Source organism: Medicago truncatula, chromosome 7 (genome assembly GCF_003473485.1).
Source record: "Medicago truncatula cultivar Jemalong A17 chromosome 7, MtrunA17r5.0-ANR, whole genome shotgun sequence".
Lineage (NCBI taxonomy): Eukaryota > Viridiplantae > Streptophyta > Magnoliopsida > Fabales > Fabaceae > Medicago > Medicago truncatula.
Window position 1 is genome coordinate 46,107,876 of NC_053048.1, and position 20,591 is coordinate 46,128,466.

The 20,591-nt window shown below is 33.9% G+C and overlaps 3 protein-coding genes across 3 annotated transcripts; 1 reads left to right on the forward strand and 2 right to left on the reverse strand.

Annotated features, from left to right (window-relative positions):
- Positions 1-1,382: 1,382 nt before the first annotated feature.
- LOC11444771 (BRCA1-associated RING domain protein 1) lies at positions 1,383-7,685 on the forward strand. Its single transcript, XM_003625298.4, has 13 exons — positions 1,383-1,588; positions 1,678-1,731; positions 1,827-1,897; positions 2,713-2,808; positions 2,911-3,221; positions 3,349-3,687; positions 3,824-3,924; positions 4,138-4,324; positions 4,428-4,534; positions 4,802-4,892; positions 5,848-6,013; positions 6,574-6,692; positions 7,108-7,685. Exons 1-13 carry the CDS (start codon positions 1,485-1,487, stop codon positions 7,423-7,425), a joined length of 2,064 nt encoding a protein of 687 aa, XP_003625346.1. The 5' UTR covers positions 1,383-1,484; the 3' UTR covers positions 7,426-7,685.
- An 883-nt stretch (positions 7,686-8,568) lies between these two features.
- Positions 8,569-12,349, reverse strand: LOC120575761 (protein NRT1/ PTR FAMILY 5.2). Its single transcript, XM_039828262.1, has 4 exons — positions 11,567-12,349; positions 10,950-11,167; positions 10,041-10,612; positions 8,569-9,789 (listed from the first exon to the last, which is right to left on the reverse strand). Exons 1-4 carry the CDS (start codon positions 11,691-11,693, stop codon positions 8,895-8,897), a joined length of 1,812 nt encoding a protein of 603 aa, XP_039684196.1. The 5' UTR covers positions 11,694-12,349; the 3' UTR covers positions 8,569-8,894.
- A 2,075-nt stretch (positions 12,350-14,424) lies between these two features.
- On the reverse strand, positions 14,425-18,652 carry LOC11425214 (protein NRT1/ PTR FAMILY 5.2). The gene is made up of 4 exons (XM_003625301.4): positions 18,497-18,652; positions 16,966-17,183; positions 15,865-16,433; positions 14,425-15,588 (listed from the first exon to the last, which is right to left on the reverse strand). Exons 1-4 carry the CDS (start codon positions 18,615-18,617, stop codon positions 14,688-14,690), a joined length of 1,809 nt encoding a protein of 602 aa, XP_003625349.2. The 5' UTR covers positions 18,618-18,652; the 3' UTR covers positions 14,425-14,687.
- Between the last annotated feature and the right edge of the window lie 1,939 nt (positions 18,653-20,591).

The following is a 20,591-nucleotide window of genomic DNA, read 5'->3' on the forward strand; positions in this document are numbered from 1 at the left end:
ATAAGATATTTTTCATAAACTCATAAATAAGTCAACTCAAACGCGGTCATACATAAACCGATATAAGACCTTATTTTGTTTTTAAAAAATACAAGGATTTTTTTAAACGACTCAATCCTAATATTATGTCTTATTCCTTGTTTATTTTTTCCCATAAATCCTCCGCTAGAGATAATTATATTTAAGACATCATTAAAATTAAAAATAAATGTGAATACCTCTCAGTTGAGATTCGAATCTTGATTCGCCTCGTTGATTCCCATGCTCCAATTATATCAACCCACTAAAACTCTCTCAAGTAAAATTGATGATTTTAGTTTTTGTATCTTTTTTTTTTTGTTACCATGATATTGGTACGAAGTTTCCATTGCCACTTAAAAGTGACTAATCTCCGTCGCATAATCTATAGGGCACATAAAATGGATTCTCCTCTCTCAACCGAATTTTATGTGCTAATTAGGGGTCTATTTGGTAAGGTTTATAAACTAGTTTATAAGTTTATATGACCAAAAAAACTCAGTTTGGTAAAGTCATTCCATTAGGAGCTTATAACCTATTTCACGAACTTATAACTTATTTTTCAGATACTATTTTAAATAGTGTTTGAGCTTATAGCTATCCGCTACAAAACAAGCTACAAGTAAGCTATAAAACTTATCATCTACAAGCTATCAGCTATCGATCACTGGTCATTCACTATTTTTACGAAAAAGAACCTAAGTAAGTCTACATATGACTTTGCTCTTGCTTGGACTGGACATCTATTTCATAGTTTATTTATTTTCATTTTTTATCAAAAAAAAAAATCTATTGTTCAATTAAGAAATTGTAAATGCAATATAATTTTTTCTCATCATCAAATCATAAACTACGTGATTTAAAACACCATTAATTTTTTAGTTAAAAAATCTAAATAATATATGCATGGCAGGAGTTCGAACTCAGGATATTTCAATTCTCCACATTTAAGATGTGTGAGCTTCAACCACCATGCTATTTGACAAAAAAAAAAAAATATAAATATGAAACCAAAACCATTTTATTTAAAAATAAGGAAATCAAAATTCATAAAATGATAATGATAAAAGCGGATGGATCAAAATTGCAACAAGAGGAACAACACTTGACTAATGTGCATGCCTCTATGCATGAGCCGGATTAGTTGTCCACTATTGGTGGATCGAAAACCGGTACAAAAGCCAACAAAAAAAAATGTTGCCAAAGCTAAGAAATTCAAACAAAAGCACATGAAAAGGTAGCGGGAAGAAAATGGCGGGACACTTTGATTGACACAAAAACGGCATCGTTTCCAAAGCGCGAATATATGAAATCCATTAAATTCCTCGCGCCTATAGTCTATTTTCAAACAAAATCTGAGCCGTCCACGTCATCTCCCAATACAGCATAAGAAAAACGAATCTACTTTCTCACCTTCCCTCTCTTCACTTCACATCGATTTCTGAGAACTGCAAAAACTCACAAAAATGGAAAATTCTGGAAAATCAATAATGAACAACAACACTAAATTATTGAATCCATGGATGCTTCATTTTCAAAAACTCGCTCTCGAACTCAAATGCCCTCTCTGGTATGTATTCACACTTTTTCCATATTTTTTTTCCTGTTATTTAGGTTTTTTTTTTAATCGTATTTGATTTTTTTTGTTGGATCTTGTAGCTTGAACTTGTTCAAGAAACCGGTTTTGTTACCATGCAATCATTTGTTCTGCAGGTTCGTTAATTCTTCATTATGTTATTCTGTTTTATTTCATTTTTAGGTTAATTTATTAATTTCATAACTTTCTTTGTTTTGTTTATAATTGACAGTTCCTGTTTGGCGGATAGTACTTCGATTCGTTCTGAATGTGCTCTCTGTAACACCAAGTGCTCTCAAAAAGGTATTTTTTTTTTTTTTTTAAGATTCACATATTTTGTTTGATTTAGATTTGTGTTTTAAGAGAACTGTTGATTTTATTCTAAAGTTTATTTATCTATCTAATTAGTTATTATTTTAGATGTTCAATGAGAGAACAATGATATATGTTAAGTTGAATTGCACCAATGATGAGTTTTATAATGTCTGATTTTTTATTATTTTTTGGATTTAAAGAGTAAGAACTGTAGGTGTAAATACTTTTACACTGTCATCCAATGAAAATCCAATATTTGTCATATCACCCTGCTTTTGTATGGTTAGTTTTGAATTGAGGAGTGTTATTTGAACAACTAATTTGGTGACAACTTATTTGACAACCATACTTTACAAAGAAAAAGGTGGTATTGGCACGGAAACCATAGCAATAGAGAGATAAAGTAAAAAATAATGTGAGTATGAGAGAGAAAGTTGTTGCAAAAGTTGTCACTAACTGGATGTTCAAATATCATTTCTCTTTTGAATGAGGATTGGTAGTGTGACATGGACGAATGGTGGTTTCTCGTTGGATGTCACACTTGCTGCGTATGTCCATTAAACTTCTTTTGAATAAAATTTAATTCAATTATGTGTATGTTCCTACTTATTTAATTTTTGGGCATATGGAAGTTTGTTAATTAATAATATGCTTGCTTTGGATTGCTCTGAAACACTTTTTTTATGATCTCAATGGTTACACGTTGATTGTGAATATGATCTTTTTATGATCTCAATGGTTACATGTTGATTGTGAATATGATCTCAATGGTTATGTGTTGAATGTGAATTTATGGGTGGCAGATATTAGGCATTTGCCTTTTGTTGAAAGTATAGTGACAATTTATAAAAGCTTGGATGCGACCTTTTGTGCAAACGCTTTTCAGCAACGTTCTTCTGGTGAGTTCGTTTCCTTTTGCATTTGTTGAGAAATGAGAAAAATCTAGCTTATTGCTTGATGATGATTTGACATGTTTTTTTTTTGTTATTTTATTAATGTAGATAATACGAGGGTTTTGGAGCAGTGCCAAACTCTTCACAATTCAGCTTTTAGTAATAAGGTTGATAAGGTTCTGCAGAATTCATGTATGTCGAATGAAGTTGGGGTTGGCAAGAATCACCAATCTGGGATTAAGATGAATGGTAAAGCCAAGGAGGTTGAAATGTCTTGCAAGAGAGGGGCTGACAACCACATTGCAGAGAAGCCCGATTCAATGAATTTGAATCAAGCGACACAATCAGAACCAGACAGCCCTCCATTTTGTGATACCAAAGGTTCTGACAATGGTTGCAGTGATCTAAACAGCGAGAAGGTAGAAATATCTTATTTATTTATAGTTTGGTCTTGATTATTCATGTAGTTTAAAGCAACTTCCCATATTTAGTAGGACAAATCCTCTTTCAGTTTGGCATCTTATTCTCTTAAATTTTTCATTTCAGCCACTCAGTCTTGGGAGGTCTGAAAGTTCGTCATTTAAAAGATCAAGCACAACAGGAAAAGGTAATTTGAAAGAAAGAATGCCTCATTTCTGGTCTGAAAGTTCTGCCTCTGAAAACGAGGATCTTACGAGAGATCTTAAGAGACAAAAGAATCTTACAAATGAAGATGGTATTGTTCAACAAAGCACCTCATATCATAACAAGCTTGTGGATTCCCGCTGTGACTTGGAAATTAAATCTGACAAGGACACTGGTGCACTCGTACCTTCAAATGCACCAAGTGACTTGTACCCAAGTACAAGCATTTGTTCGTTTTGTCAGTCCTCTAAAATTTCAGAGGTAATATATGACATGCATCAATTTTCTGCACTTAATCAGTGCCTATTGTCACCCCCTTTCCCTGAGAGCTTATTCTCTTATTTGACACTAATCTATTTGATACTATTTCCCTGGTTTTCATGGGGATTTTTTGTAGGCTACTGGGTCAATGCTGCATTATGCAAGTGGCATTTCAGTTACCGGAGAGGCTGCAATGGAACCAAATGTTGTGCATGTGCATAAAGTTTGTATTGACTGGTAAGCTAGCTTGATATCCTGTGTATGCATTGTTTATTATTGTATATTCTTGATGTATGTTTTTGGTGAAATCGATCTGAAAACGGATATTGAATCCTGATTGATCATGGATTGTTCAAATATTTCTTAACATGCATTAGTTGAACATTTTTGTTCTCTTTTAGTTCTGTTAGAATTTGGCTGATGAAGTTGGTGTTAACTTTGGGTACCCAGGGCACCACAAGTGTATTTTGTTGGTGAAACTGTTAAGAATTTGAAAGCAGAAGTGGCCCGGGGAGCAAAGCTTAAATGCACCAAATGCGGTAAAAAGGGAGCTGCTCTTGGTTGCTATGTCAAGTCATGTAGAAGAACTTATCATGTTCCTTGTGCAATGGACATCTCTGCTTGCCGCTGGGATCATGTACATCTTTCTTATATTAGTATTATTTTTTTATTTTTTTTCCTTTTCAAATTTTTGTTTCTGCGCATTAATTTAAACTTATTTGATGCATTCTCTGGTTCAGGTGGATTATCTCTTGTTGTGTCCTAGTCATTCAAATGTCAAATTTCCAAACGAGAAATCTAATCTTGATAAACAGGCAACTCAGAAGCATCCCGTTTCATCTCATCTGTATGTATTTTAAGTAATCTTCTATTTATGTTTGGTAGAATGTATTTGTATAATGGCATGCACAGCTTATTTCACAACATTTGATTAATTTATAATCCGTTTATTTACTTCGAACATTATTTGACTGCTTTTTTCAATTGAAGGTTTATTTACCATAATAGTATATGTACAGACGGAAGCTAATAAAACATTATTTTGTTATTAAAGCACACTCCTTTTTCTCGTCTTGGTTTGATACTGTTTCTAAGGTTATCTCTGGTGCTGTAGGCCATCTCAACAGTCAAACCAACTGGGAGCTGTTCAGGGTGATGGTAAAAAAATGGTTTTCTGTGGATCTGCTCTATCAAATGAAGAAAAGGTCAGTAGGAATGTTGTCTTTTTTCTGTGAAGTCTTCAGTTATCTTCATTATCATAACAGTTCCTCTGATAGACTAACGGGTGTGAGGAGGATTGGGTTATTGAGAATGTTCACGGCTTTATGCTAATGAGCCGCTGCACAACAAATTTCTGATGTGGTTAGTAGAAGGGGGGTAGTCGGCTATAAGAATGATAATATATTTGTAGAATAGTGGAATATAGAGGTATGAAGAAATTCAGGGAATTATTGGCGAGTAAGCTTCTTATAAGGGGCTTAATCTTGAATGGGATAATTTCTTTTGCAATTATACTTTCTGTTCTTGGAATCTGAAGAAATTCCTGAATCCCTTTCCAGTCAAGGAGCCAGCCCCCTTTACCTTATCAGTAAAACTAGCTCCTCACTTTTACTTGTGGACCTCTTATTACATTTCCGTTAGAGTATTACATTACAAAAGCGTAGAATGTATGCTGTGCGATTGTCCAACATGTTGAAGAGATGACCAGGGCACCTAGCTGATACTTCCATTTGGCTGAACATGAAAATGGGCACGTCCCTGCCATGGACTGGGGCACCATCCCCTCACCCAAAAATTTTGTTTAATGATGAGGGTCAACTAGGGAGTGAGAGGCCTTAAATTGATGGATGAATTAAAGGTGAAAGACATAGTTCAATAGTTAATTATCTTGTTTTTGAGGATATTGTTTTTGCAAATAAACAAGGTGTGCAAGTTGTGTAGTGATCTCTCTGTGGTTTCTTGACGAGACTCAATAATTCATTATCATAGGAAAAATGTAACACAAGTTATTTGATATGATGATAGGCATATAAATTGAGTAAAAGAATGATAGATGTATGAATCTTGATTAATGTATTTTCTGCAAACTACCTTGTTGCACCTACGTATGCTTTATCATATCATTAACTAATTAATATATTTCTCCTCTTGATGGTGCAGGTGCTATTGATTAATTTTGCAAGCAAGGTTGGTGCTACAGTGTCCAAGTGTTGGACCTCAGATGTCACACATGTGATCGCAGCAACTGATGCAAATGGAGCATGCTCCAGGACATTGAAAGTTTTGAGGGCGATTCTAAATGGACAATGGATCCTAAAAATGGACTGTATGTAATTTAGGCTTCTAACATTGATTACCTTATTTGATGCCCGTCTTTTATTTTGGTTACTGACAAATATTGATGAATTAATGGCTTCTTTCTTTGGTTTTTTTACTTTGCAAATAATGTCTTCAATTTATATTCATGTTCTTTTAAGAGTTTGGATTTGGAAGAAGACTTTCCATTTGGGGGAATAAAGAGAACTAAGTCAATTATGTTCCATTTATTGTTTTGTTTTCTTCTTGCAAACTATAAATGGGCGCCGCAATTAAATTTTATTAAAACTTGTATATTGGGACAGTGATTTCTCTACTCAGACATATCTTGAAATACTTCCAATATATTATGAAATCTTTGGAGGTGGGTGCTATTTATTGGGCCCTGAGGAATCGGTGAATATGAAATTGGGATGGAGAGCATATGTAGTGTTGAACCCTGTTAACAATATCATCATTATCGTGTGGGCCTTAACATGATTTTCATGTGTGCTTATGCATTTTGTTTTCTTATGTTCATTCATGTTTTTGTATTCATGTTATTATATTTCTACCTATCTTGTACTGTAGGGATAAGAGCATGCATGAAAGCGATGAATCTTGTAGAAGAAGAACTGTATGAAATTGATCTTGACAACCAAGGGTGTCAAGGTGGCCCAAAAGCTGGCAGACTTAGGGCATTGGCCAATGTAAGTATTTTTTCATTACATTTTATGTCCTTGCAAATATTATTTGCATTGTCAATTAGAATATCAAGTGTCTTGCTCAAGGTTTTCAATTACAGTTTACGGTTGTTGTGATTGTTGATTTTGAGAAAAGATTTAGACAAATGGGAGTGACTAAGTTTCTGTTTCAACGTGGTTATGAAAACCACAAACCTAGATGTTGCAATTTCAGTTGTGGAATTTAAAGTCATAGTGTTAATTATTGACATTATTTTCCTTTCCTTGCAGCTGAAATATCTTGATGGATAAGACCATCTTTCTTTTTAGCTCACTAGAACTTGAAATTTAGTTTTTTTTAGCCTCCATAAGTCTGTTGATATTCATTGTTAAATTACTTGGTAAATCTGTTGTGAATTTTTAATTCTGATTGTGATTGTAGGAGCCAAAGCTATTCAGTGGCTTAAAGTTTTATTTTTCTGGTGAATATGATTCGAGTTATAAGAAATATCTTGAAGATTTAGTTGAAGGGGGAGGAGGTGTTGTTTTGAAAAGCAAGGATGAATTGGAAGTTGGAAGAGATGCAAATTTGTTGGCAGTTTACAATCTTGATCCCCCAGAAGGATGTGAGCTGGAGGACGAAGTTTCAATTCTTTGGCATAGATTAACCGAAGCAGAGAATTTAACTGCCAATACTGCTGGTCACACGTGGATTCTGGAGTCAATTGCTGCATGCAAATTGCAGCCTTTTGTTAGCTAAAATGCACTCCGTAGCCGATGTTTTGTCCATCCATCCTTTAATAGGCTGTTCAACTGTTGGTCACATGTGGATTCTGGAGTCAATTAGTGCATTTAAATTGCATGCTTTTGTTAGCTAAAATGTTAGCTGATATGTTGTCCGTTTTAAATAGGGTGTTTATTTGCAGAAGATCTGGTCTATTTTGTACAGGATTTCTACTGAATTTATATTTTGTTTGGACTTTCAAGGTATATATTTTGTTTTGGCATTCAAGATATTAAGGCATGCTATGTAGCACTAATGGTTAATGAAATCCATGTGAAATTAATTAAATTGTGAGTTTTACATTTTATTTCATGGGAATATTGTGAAGTTTGTTTTAAATGAGTGCAGTAGGGAGGATGCTGAGGAACCCTGTACTTAATTGCAGAGAACTTAATGGATTCATGAGTTCTGGTGCTAATGACTGATTAGTTGCAGAAAAATGTTATGAGTTGAGAGAGAAGAGTTTGTTTTGAAATAGTGATTCTTCATTGGACATTTGGTCATGGTATAAGGGCATCTTCCCCACTCACTAGCGTCACATTAGCAGATTAGCTTAATGAAATTAGAACGTACAGCAATAAACAAAAGCATAACAGCGAGTGTCATTATTAATATAAAGTTACTCCAATAGTAACTCTTCAGTTTATTTAGTTCAATGTGGACAAGTAAGTAATATTGCATGTACAAAATCTCATCATATTCAATCTGAACCAGTGATGAGATTTATTGGTCATGTAAAAGTTATCTCTTGTGCACTAAAGAACTAACCTTTAAATTAATCTAAATCTTGACCTTTTAATTAAATTTATGAGCAGTACTATGGACATTTTCTTTCCAACACTCACTCTTTTATTGGGTGAAGTTTATGTGGGTACCACACATTGGAAATGGATCCCATATAAAGTGGTGAGACCCACATGAGTTTAAAATTATAATATATTGCTATGTTATCTAACTATATAATTTATATATAACATAAAAAACTTTTTTTTTGGTTGCGACATAAAAAAGTTTATTTTTTATTTTTTATATATACATAAAAAACTTATTTGAATGTGTAATATAATTTAGAATTTGAAAAACGAACTTTAGAAGTTATGTTAATTAGTGTAATATTTAAAAAAAAAATTAGGTGTCATGATTTCTTTCAAAATATTTTAGTGATTGGATCATACAGTTCAATTTTATAAAAACCGAGTTCAACCAATGATCCAGTGGTTCAACCAGTGACCCATTGACCCAGGGACCTTACCGAGTCAATGACCGGTCCAGTTTTTAAAACTATGGATAATCATATTATTTACATTAATTTACTTGCAGGTGTGACAAAGTTCAAAGCTCTAAAGTGAATCTTCTACTTATAAAGGATCATACACTTGTGAACCTTCCTTATCTTTGCCCACTTGATTTTGTAAACATATGAAGAAATAACAGTTATATTTCCCCTAGAACTTGGTATCTGGTTGTGAAATGCTTTGGCTTAATCCAGCATTTTCCTGAGATGAGGTAGCGTTCATTTCCAAGCCTGATTTGTTGTGTTTTACATCATTATATACAAAGAACTTAGCAACAACCACAAAGCAAAGGAAGTTAAGTAGGCTTATTACTGCAATGAATGCATAATAATAGTCAAAGTGGGAGACGTTTACATTATCCAAAATCCAACCTTTGCGACCATGTCTTTGGGTGATATCAGCAACAGCTGATAGAAAGAATGTACTGAGAAAACCTCCTAGACCATATGAGGCTGTGGAGCATGCTGTTCCGAGACTCTTCATGGTTTCTGGCGCTTGATCGTAGAAGAACTCCATCTTGGCAACTTCGACGAAGTTATCAGCAATCCCTGACAAGGCAAACTGAGGGAGGAGGATGAAAATAGTAAGAGGGATCTTATCATGCATGTCTAAGAGGTTTTTTTCTCTTGCAACATTGAGTCTCTTTCTCTCAACCAAGCATGCAATGACTAATGTAATGATGTTCAACACAAGGCCAATTCCTATTCTTTGTAGTATTGTGATTCCTCTAGGATTTTTAGTGTAGAGTCGGATCATAGGCACAAAAATACAATCATAGATTGCAATGAATATCAACATGAAGATAATTGTAATTGACGAGAGACTTCCTGGAGAGATATTAAAACGAGGTCCCATTTTGTTGTCCAGTGTCATGCCTTGTTTAACGAAGAGTGTGAAAATGTGCATTCCCAAGGTGCTTGGAATAATTGTGAAAATCGAAATAGGAACCAGTTTTGTCATTTGCTTAGTTTCCTCAATTTGTGTCACTGTACAAAGCATCCATGTTGATTTTTGTCCGGTCTTTATAGCCGCTTTGTCAAGGAAACTGCAAGCAGAGAGGAGGATGAGTATGCACAATAGCTAGTTCAAGCCAAATTTTCGTTTCATGTAAAAACAATTAAATAATGTTAGCAGTATACAGTCTTTAACAATCTATTATATTGATTGATATTCGTATGGACGCCACCAAATTTGTAAAAGACCAACAAAATTTAGCGAGACTCGTGCAGTGAAAAAAATTGTGTTGTCACCACACCATGGACACATTTTTAGGAGATAAAAGTAATTAGACTCAACCTGAAAAACGACGTGTGATCAATTCTGGTTCTACCATTACATGTATACTCTTCCATACTCAGCTCATGTAGCTCCTTTTTATCTTCTGGGACACGTGCCTTCCATTTTCTTATAGCAGCCACAAAGACTTGAAGCATCCTTGTTATAGGGCTGCCTGGAGGCAATTTGTGTCTATAATATGGTGTTCCTAATAAAAACACCAATATTGAAAATGCAAGGCCAATGGTTGGAAGGCCATATCCAAGTTCCCAACCAATATTGTCTTGTATGTAAACCAAGAAAGTGGTAGCAAAAAGGACACCAATCAAAATGCTAAAAAACCACCAATTGAAGAAGGACAACTTATCGGATTTCTCTTTGGGATCAAAGTCATCAAATTGGTCAGCTCCCATAGTAGAAATGTTGGGTTTGGTTCCACCTGTGCCTAAAACAATTATGTACAAGGCAAGGAAGAAAATACCCTTTTGCAATGGTGATGCCTTGGGGCAATTTTCGAATGCGACAACACCTATATCACATTCTGGTGGCTTCAGTGATGGTAGCGAAACCGATAGAGTCAACAAACACATACCCTAGAGCCAAAGAAAACAAGGACACATGTCCGTCAATAATTGCATTAGGTAAAATACCAAATCATAACATTGGTTCAAAACAAGTAAAATAAAGATGACATTCATAAAAGAACAATTGCATATACTTGATGTCTTAAATCTCAACGTTAGGAATGAAACAATACATGCTTATTATTTTAAGATTCTGAGTTTAGATACGATGTCAAATTTGCTATTATAATATATGTTACTTGGTCTATCTATCTATCTATATATTGATCTTTTTGTTTCTGAACTACCTTTCTATACCAGTAAAGAGGATATATTCAAATGGTGAAATATTTGTCACATATCATACCATGAGGTAAATGCATGATGCAATTACAAAGGTCCAATATCGGCCAAGATAAGCATCAGCTACATAAGCTCCTGCAAGTGGCATCAACCAAACTGATCCTCCCCAATTGCTAATATTGTTTGAAGATTCCACAGTACCCTGATGGAGCTTTTTTGTTAGATACACCACTAAGTTTGATGATATTCCATAGTAAGCCATCCTCTCAAACAATTCATAACCTATAAATTACACATGCATGCATATGTCACATTCCGGAGCGACTATTCCTTATATGGTAAATGAAACCAAAAAAACAAAGCTAAATAAAGGATGATTGAGGTATTTTTATAATTTCGATTCCTTGCAGTAATCAATTGAACTCATTCATAAGGCCAGCATATCGGTGACCATTGAATTGATACCGAATGGTTCAAATTAGAAACTCAGCATATTTTAGATTTTAAATCTAACAATCACCAATGTGCTGATTGCGTGGATTCATGCAATCGAGGAATTTAGGGAATCTGATAACACGGAGAGTCTGGAAATAGAATAGTTTTTTTTTTTTTTTTTTTCTGAGGGGAAAATAAAATAAGTTTTAGAATGCCTATATAAGGGAGTAAAATACTTCAATTTACCTACAAGGAAGGAACAAGCTTTCCATGTTCCAGTCTTTGATCTTAAAACTGGTCTGCCTTGTAAATCTACTGTTCCATCTTGAGTGTAATCTTCTTCTAGTGGCCCTTTTTCTTCAATGGCTTCCATGATATTGAACAAGAACAGCCACTTGGACTCTTCAGTGTGGAGACTAATACAAGCTTGTTTTTCCAATGAACTTTTGATATATTTAAGGAAACATTTTAAATATTTAGCTTTCCAAAACTAAAGTAGTTATACATCATGCATTTTGTATGAGCTAACATAACAAGACTACTAGGAAAAACAATGTGCCCCGTTTTTATTTTGTCCTTCTTCATGTCATTTTTTTTTTCCTTTCAATTTCATCAATTTTTTATTAGCATATTAGCTGGTGTTTACCTTCTCGACCAAGCTATTAGATCTTTGAAATTGACATGGTACAAAAGTCATGAGATTACAATAGTAAATACATCAAAATGGCTTTTCAGCCTTTTCACAATGTGTTTAATTTGTATGTAATTTTTTTCACATACATTCAATTATATATTACCATATAGATAGGAGTCTTGTTGACGAGTGTTACTGGGGGCCCTTTTAAGCATTATAAATTAAGCAATTATTCTTTAAAAATGTCATACCTTTTCAATTTCCAATGGACTGATTATACTAGCTTTCATAAAAGTTTACCATTTTAGGTCCTTAACCAGTGCCTTGGGACTGGTTAACATTTCCCTATAGATATTTATGAAACTATTTTAAGAACTAACAAAATAAAGTGTATCCTAATGTAATTTAATTGGATGCATGTGTAAAAGAACGTCAAATGCATCTAAAGGTCAAATGCATCTAATTTAATTGGGACTTTTGAAACTTAAAGGATTTGTTTGGGACTTTTGAAACTTAAAGGATCACTTTGGGAAAAATGAAAAACTTAAAGGACCTTTAGATGCATATGTGTGTTACCGTCTACTATTTTGTAGACTATTAAACTAACTTTACTTTTTTTTTAACAATAAACTAACTTTACATATAATATATTTTTTTTTCAATTGAACTGCTATATAATACATAGGGTGATTGAAAATAAATGCAAAGTTTTTCTTATAATAGTGACCAAAGAATGTTTATCATTTACTAAAAGCGTTCAAACAAGTATGCTAGGGTGCTTGACAAGCTCACAATTGACATTGCTCTGTCCAAGTTTGAGACAACAAAGTACTACTGCACTGTCATTGATGATGCCTCTGGAGACAGGGATTTCTTCCTTACCACCATGATCAACAGAACGTCCCAACCTGACTGTGTTGTTCTCGTCATTGATTCCCTACTAGTGGACTTGAAACTGGTCTGGATCGTCAGGGCCGTGCACTTGTTCATCTTTCCTTTGTTTTTGGTGTGAAGCAAAATGATCTGCTGCATCAACAAGTTATTATTTTAATAACTAGTTATCATCTACGTTGGCAGATGGATACAACTATGCCCAAAGATAGGTATATAGAAATTGTGGGGAAACTTTTACCCTTTTTGAAGAAGGTTGGCTATAACCCAGACAAAACTCGATTTGTTCCCATCTCTGGTTTTAACGGAGATAACTTGATTGAGCGCTCTACTAATATTGACTGGTACAACAGTCCCACCCTTCTTGAAGCGCTCTTGACCGATTCAACGAGCCTACGTGGCTTGAAGCTCTTGACGGAATCAACAACCCATCAAATGGGTGCTTGAAGCTCTTGACCGGATGCACGGGCCTAAGTGGCAGCCATCAATAAAGGCCAATAGAAATACTGTTTGGGAAAATGGTATATCTTCAGAGATCCTTTTTTGGAATGTTGAATATCTGGCAGTGCTTAATCTGTAACTAATTTTGTTCATTGACTGTTTCCTCTCCTTTTGTAGCTCTTGCTGTCAGAGCTAATATTGAGTCACATTGCTGGGAGTTACAGCGTCGAAATAAGTGGCTGACGGTATTCTTCTGTTACACCACTACCTCTAAAACTGATTATGTAATATATAGGATGTACAATACCTAATTATATTTTATCTGTCTGATATGCACTTATACGCCTTCATGAGGCACCCGTGTATCTAAATTCGAAAGAAGGGTAGCCTGTCCTGGCCATTTCTCATGCTTAGTTTATAACCAGCTCTAGTGCAAAGCTAACATCCTACTTACATAAGAACATTAGCTTAAGGCCTTGTGAAAGTAAAAATACTTTAGCTCTCTCGACTGAAGGATTTGATTATTATTTTCAGCCCCATTATTAGGTATTTCCCATCCTGCCAAAGTAACATTCGTTGATTTCCCCCTACTTCCTCTTTTCCATATCGTTGATTTATAAATTCTCATTTTTCATCGAAAAGAGGAAATAAACTCCACTATATTAAGGGTATAGTGGAAAACAAAGGTTAGTTTTATCTTGATTTTCTAAAACACTTTGTTTTGAAGCAAAAATGAAATGTTAAAACTACAATAGTTTTGGAATGGAGGGAGTACTTCCGAAATCTTTCTCGCTTCATATTTGCACAACTTTTTAGTTTCTTATTCACTTTTCTAATCACCCAAAAGGTTCCTTGTTGAGACACCTATTTGGATGTCCGATGACTGCCGTGAATTATTTTGACCGAGTAGATGTACTTCAACAAGATGGACTAATGACTAAGGAATAGGCCTATTGGCTTTTGAATATAAGTAATGGTTCTTGTAAAAAAAAAGAATATAACAAATGGTTGAAGTGTTTTCAGTTGTACTTAAAAGAAACTGAGAAAAGGCTACATTATTTATCTTCATATATTTGTATATTTTATATGTTAGAACATAAAGCCGGTTCAAAATAATAATATAGATAAGAAAAACACAGACAAATAACACACGATCTTTAGTAACAAAATTTGACCAACGTACGTTCTTTGTATTATACAGAGTACAAACTTACATTTAAACATTTAAGGTCAAGTTTACAATGTTACCTTGAACCGTAACTTCAACAAACGTTTGAGGCTGATTGCCCACTTATAAGTAACTATAGACCATATAGGCATATACTCAACAAAATATAACATAAGATTTTGATGTGGAAGTCTTTTTTGGAGATCATCCCAATTTTTTGATAATTTTAAGCTCTAGGACTTGACATCTAGTTGTGAGATGCTTTGACTTATTTCAGTCTTATAGCCCTTAGATGAAGCAGGGTTCATCTCTAAGTCCATTTTGGTTTGAGTTACATCATCATTATATACAAAGAATTTGGCAATAATAAGAAAGAAAAAGAAGTTGACAACACTTAACAAGGCCAAAAAAGCATAATAATAATCTAAATGTGAGATATTTAGATTATCTAAAATCCAACCTTTATGACCATGTTTACTTGTGAGACGAGCAACATTTGATAGAAGAAAAGTACTCAAAAAATTTCCCATGCTCAAGGATGTTGTAGCATATGATGATCCAAGGCTTTTCATAGATTCAGGTGCTTGATCATAGAAGAACTCTATCTTAGCAATTTCCACAAACGTATCAGCAATCCCCATCAAAGCGAATTGAGGGACGAGAATGAAAATAGAAAGAGGGGTTGTATCGAGCTTGCCTAAAAGATTGTGTTCTCTTGCAACATTGAGTCTCTTCCTCTCTATAAGACACGAAACAACCATTACGATGACGTGAAACACAAGGCCAATTCCTATTCTTTGTAGCATTGTAATTCCTCTTGGATTCTTTGTGTAGCGTCGGATAATAGGAACAAAAACACGATCATAGATTACAGTGCTTATAGCCAGGAAGATATGTACAAATGCTATGAGACTTGCTGGAGGGACTTTAAAATGAGCTCCCAGTCTCCTATCTAGAGTGGTGCCTTGTTTGACGAAGAGTGTGTTTGTTTGAGCGAAAATTATGCTTGGAATACATGTTGCAATCAATATAGGGATCATTTTTGTCATTTGTTTTGTTTCCTCAATTTGTGTCACAGTGCAAAGCATCCATGGTGAAGTTTGGTCGGTCTTCACTGCAGCTTTGTCAAGGAAACTACAGACATTTGTACATGTTTTAATTATATACTTATGATTTCACCTTAGATTGACATTACGTGATTCACACATGTTAGTATCCAACACTAACACGACATTCACATTACGTGATTACATTCAATCACTTAAATTTTTCAAAAGATCATTACTAGTGTCTTCGTGTATGTGTGTCAGACTTCGGTGGTTGATAGATAATAAATTTATGCGACATGAAAAAACAAACTAATTTATGCAGTGAAACTTTAAGTGGTAAGAAATACTACTAAAAACTAACCTCAATGAAGAACTGTGATTAATTCTATACCTTCCGTTACTAGTATACTCTTCAATGCTCACCTCATGCAGCTCTTTTTGATCATTTGGGACATTTAATTTCCACTTTCTCATAGCAGCAACAAAGACTTGAACCATTCTAGTTAAAGGACTTCCAGAAGGCAATTTATGTCTATAAATTGGTGTTCCAAACAAAAACACCAATGTTGAAAAAACAAGCAATATGGTTGGAATCCCATAACCAAGGGCAAAACCAACATTGTCTTGTATGTAGACTAATACTGTTTCGGCTAAAATGGCTCCAATTATAATGTAGAACACCCACCAATTGTAAAAGGAAAGTTTTTGAGACTTCTCTTTCGGCTCAAACTCATCAAATTGGTCGGCTCCAAGTGTGGTGATGCTGGGCTTAATTCCCCCTGTGCCTGCTGCAATGATGTACAAAGCAAAGAAGAAAATACCAATTTGTAGTGATGAAGCTTTTTGGCAATCCTGTTTTTCTATCCCTACAGCACATGGTGGTGGTCTCAGCGTTGGTAGTGATACTGAAAGAGTCAATAAACACATTCCCTACAGAAAAAAAAAAAAAAGAAGACTTATCACATCTATACTTGCTAAAGTAGAGATATGACTAAAAAGATTTGCAACTGCAATTTGAATGATGCATTGAGATTTTTTATGTCACAATGACTCTAATAACTGAGATATCATGTCCGTGAGATGTCAATTTAGTATTAAGAATTTATTCTTGTCACTTTCAATGACATAATTTATATTCCATCAAAGATGGTTTTAAAATGGATTAATGAGACTATATTAACAGTATTTAATTAAGATTTTCCACAATAACAAATATTGTATAGGAAAATACTATTTATCGCTAGTTGCAGCTTCGTGAATTTTCAGGATCGTGTATTATTTACTCAAACTGCACCATTATCCTCCCTGTTTTCCATTAAGTTAGAGTTGAATGTTTGACTCTTCTTTTATTAAAGCAGCACGTAGCGTTCACATGATATTCGTGAATAAACGTTAACTTGATATAGCAAGGCTCTATTGTATATACAGCGAAAATTCAAAACCTTAGAATTGAATATCTTACCAAAAAGTAAATGCCAGATGATACGACAAAGGTCCAATATCGGCCAAGATAGGCGTCGGCTATGTAAGCCCCAATAACTGGCAGGATCTTAACTGTACCTGCCCAGTTAGTGACATTGTTTGCAGATTTGACAGTACCCTGATGGAGCTTCTTTGTTAGATACAACACTAGATTTGATGATATCCCAAAGTATGTCAACCTTTCAATCACTTCAGAGCCTATAATAAACACATTGATTTTTCATATTTAGAAGTGACAATTGTTCTTTGTGCTACATGTGAAAACAAATGAAGTTGTTGAGCGTATTGTAAAAAATAAGTTACTAATGTACTATACTATATTTGTTGTAGATATTAAAATGCACCCAACTGTAAATATTAACAAAATTATCATTTAGCCCGTTAGATTGCTATATGCCTTTTAGGCGTGACACTCAACGGTTGTGTTCGGTACTAGGTATTCAATTTAAGGAGGACCGACCGTGGAGCAAGGTTGAGGGCTACTAATCCAAATACGCCCAACTCTAGAATGGCCGACTAGGGATCCTAGACCAAGGATTGACCATGTCATATGTTTTCTGAGTGAGACATGAACTGGGAACGAGTTAACCCAGCAAGATCGTATGCAAGCTCATACCTAGCCATGGCTATCATACTCGGTCGGTTGGATAAAGCACGGTAAAAGACCCTCTTCATTCCAATGAGCCGCACATTTGCAGTTTTTGTACTTAACTAATCATTGGCAATCATGAGATCAGAATATGTGAAGGGACCATTCACCCTACTTAGGGGTAGACCCAAACCTTTGACCTTTGAAATGAATTGCTTATAAAAAGAGGGGTAGCCACTGACTTTTGGCGACGGCAGTGACATTAACAAGAAACAAACTTTTGTTAAAAAAAACAAACAAACTTTGTTTAAAAAAATAAAGTTTATAGTTTTCCAATATATATTAATTAGTTTTATTGAAAAAATAAGAGTAATGGACAAAGGGTACAATTGACAAATCATACTCTTAAAAATACCAAAACGACAGTTAAATAGGAACGCTAAATTCGCACTAGAACGACACTTAAAAATGAACGGAACAAGTGTTTGCTTAGAAATAAAAAAAAAAAAAAAGACAAACTTTTGCCTCGAGTTAAAAATTTATATCATTCAAACATAATTTGCTTCACTCCAAATCAAATACAATTAAGTCAATTTATTAATCATTTGATTGACTTCAAATGGATAATGAGTTCTAAATTATTAACTTTTTTTTTTGGTTTGTAGAAGTTGTAGTAAACAGTTAAACACTACTGAAGCTTATAGTAATATTCAACTACAAAGTCTTAAGTTCGAACCTAACAATTTCAGCATTGATAGTTTAGCCGTACTTTACGGATCGATCATTCAACATTTTCTACTTAGAAACAGAGAATTAAGAAGAAAAAAATTGAGGGGTAACTTCACCAAATTAAACACCATTCCAAACATACATAAAAAGTTTGAGTATGGCAATAAGGGACGCAAGAGGTTGTTGTATATACCTACTATGAAGGAACAAGCTCTCCATCTTCCTGTATTTGATCTTAAAACTGGTCTACCTTTAAGGTCCACTGTCCCATCTTCAGTATAATCTTCTTTTCCATTTTCTCCTAACATTGTCATGATGTTTGAGAATAATTATGTGCTGTTTCTAACCTCTGTTGAACGTTAATTTATACATTAACTAATTGTCCAATTGCTTGCAAAAAAATAAAAATAATACTAGTTGCAATGTACGTCTTGTTTTATACTTTTGTCATTTATTCAAAATTTGTCCGTTTCTCTATTCTTTATTGGTAACATTTCCATTAAATTATTAATGTGAGATTGTCAGATCACAAAATGTGTCATAAGTTTTTTTTAACTGTATTATTGGCACGGAATTTACCACATCTTCGTCGAGGAACCTATGGAGAAACAAGTTGAGTTCTCCTTCTCAATTGAATTTTGTTTGCTACGCAAGAGTTAGATATCAAACCCCTAATCACTTATTTTAAGGGTTCAAATTTCTTACCACTTGTAACGATCCTTAAAATCTATCATAAGTTATAAGTGAACAAAAACAAATATGTGCCGATTAAATTGGATTAAGTTTTGGTCCATTATGGATCAATACTTAGACAGGTTCATACTAAACGGCACCTTTAGAGATTAAGGAGGATATGCACGACTTCCGTATAAAACAAGAGAGTAAAAGCATGTAGGGATGACGATAGAGTACTGAAATAATAAATTCATGTATGGAAATTATTATTTTTTGAAAGAAATGTACGAAAATTATTGATGAGTCATAAATTTGGTAATTTAGTCCTCACCATGTTTCATGAACATTTTTTTAATAAATCTTTCACGACCTTGAATTTGTCAAAGCATGACATTTTTCAGGAGTTATATAACTCAAGTTGTTAATAAAAGTTTCGTTAAGATAAATCGTACATGAGAACATGAGTTTGATAACAAAATAGGTTTTACTTACCTCATGTCCATTATTAGAGCCCATTTACCTTGAAAATCGTCTGATTAATAAAAATGAATGACATTTTCTACTTTTAATCACGTCTTTATTTTTTTTTTTTGTCTCTGTTTATTTGTTTTTCCTCCTTTTTTTTTTTTTTTTTTGTCTTTCTCTCTTTACATTCTTTTTTTTTATTTTTTTTTATTTTTAAATTTACTATTGTGATAGCTCTACTCTTTGATTGTTGTTTTCTAAACTTATAACTAAAAACTATGAATGAAGAGAAGTTGGCAAGTTTTGTTTGATTGCGCAAAGCGAGTTGAATTGATTGCAGGAAAATAAAATGTTTTGATTTAGATTCTTTCTTTAAAAAAAAAAATGTTTTGATTTAGATGTTTAGCGTTGATTAGGATTCTTCGAATCTCATGACTCTAAAAAACTTTATAAAAGAAGGTTAATTGTTATGAGACAGTGATGTTTCTATAGAATGCTCTTAGCATTTGTGCCTAGACGAGGGCTATACTAACAATTTTCAAAAGATAAATCATAATCTAACTATCATACTTTAAAATCCCTAATTAACTAAAGATGAGTAAGCAGCTTTCGTATTGTTCTTGTCCAGGTTAGAGCAAGGTCGTCATTCTTAACCTTAACCTAGAGAACAATATAGATACCTAGGTTTGTGAGGCCTAGAGTCGCAAAGCATTATAAAGATCTAAACATATGAAAATTAAATAAGACTTAGAACATAACTCAATAAATATGTTTGCATTAATTAAATCCAACAAATAAATAGAGGTTCATTTTAGAACCCTAATCTTAGAGTGTTTAGTTACTCATGGTAACTGAATACATAAACAAAAGAAAAGATAAACATACTCCATAATAAGTGAGAGGAGAAAATTCCTCTTTGATTCTCTTGATGCCATCCTTGTCTTGAACCATTAGGTTTATGAATGAGTTTAAATTGGAATTCTGGTTTTTTTTTCTCCCAACTCAACTTGAAAAATTAGCAAAAAACTGTTTAAGGTCCAGAGTACAAACTTACATTTAAACATTTAAGGTCCAGTTTACAATGTTACCTTGAACCGTAACCTCAACAAGTAGTCACAACTATGGACTTAATTGAACCTTCCTCAATT

Coding starts and splice junctions, on each gene's coding strand:
- LOC11444771 (XM_003625298.4), top strand. CDS start 1,485: ATGGAAAATTCTGGAAAATCAATAATGAACAACAACACTAAATTATTG. Junction 3,222..3,348: donor GTGATCTAAACAGCGAGAAG/GTAGAAATATCT, acceptor TTTTCATTTCAG/CCACTCAGTCTTGGGAGGTC. Junction 4,893..5,847: donor CTCTATCAAATGAAGAAAAG/GTCAGTAGGAAT, acceptor TTGATGGTGCAG/GTGCTATTGATTAATTTTGC.
- LOC120575761 (XM_039828262.1), bottom strand. CDS start 11,693: ATGGAAGCCATTGAAGAAAAAGGGCCACTAGAAGAAGATTACACTCAA. Junction 10,613..10,949: donor CATCATGCATTTACCTCATG/GTATGATATGTG, acceptor CTTTGGCTCTAG/GGTATGTGTTTGTTGACTCT. Junction 9,790..10,040: donor GATCACACGTCGTTTTTCAG/GTTGAGTCTAAT, acceptor CTCTGCTTGCAG/TTTCCTTGACAAAGCGGCTA.
- LOC11425214 (XM_003625301.4), bottom strand. CDS start 18,617: ATGACAATGTTAGGAGAAAATGGAAAAGAAGATTATACTGAAGATGGG. Junction 17,184..18,496: donor AGCTTGTTCCTTCATAGTAG/GTATATACAACA, acceptor TGTTTATTATAG/GCTCTGAAGTGATTGAAAGG. Junction 15,589..15,864: donor AATCACAGTTCTTCATTGAG/GTTAGTTTTTAG, acceptor AAATGTCTGTAG/TTTCCTTGACAAAGCTGCAG.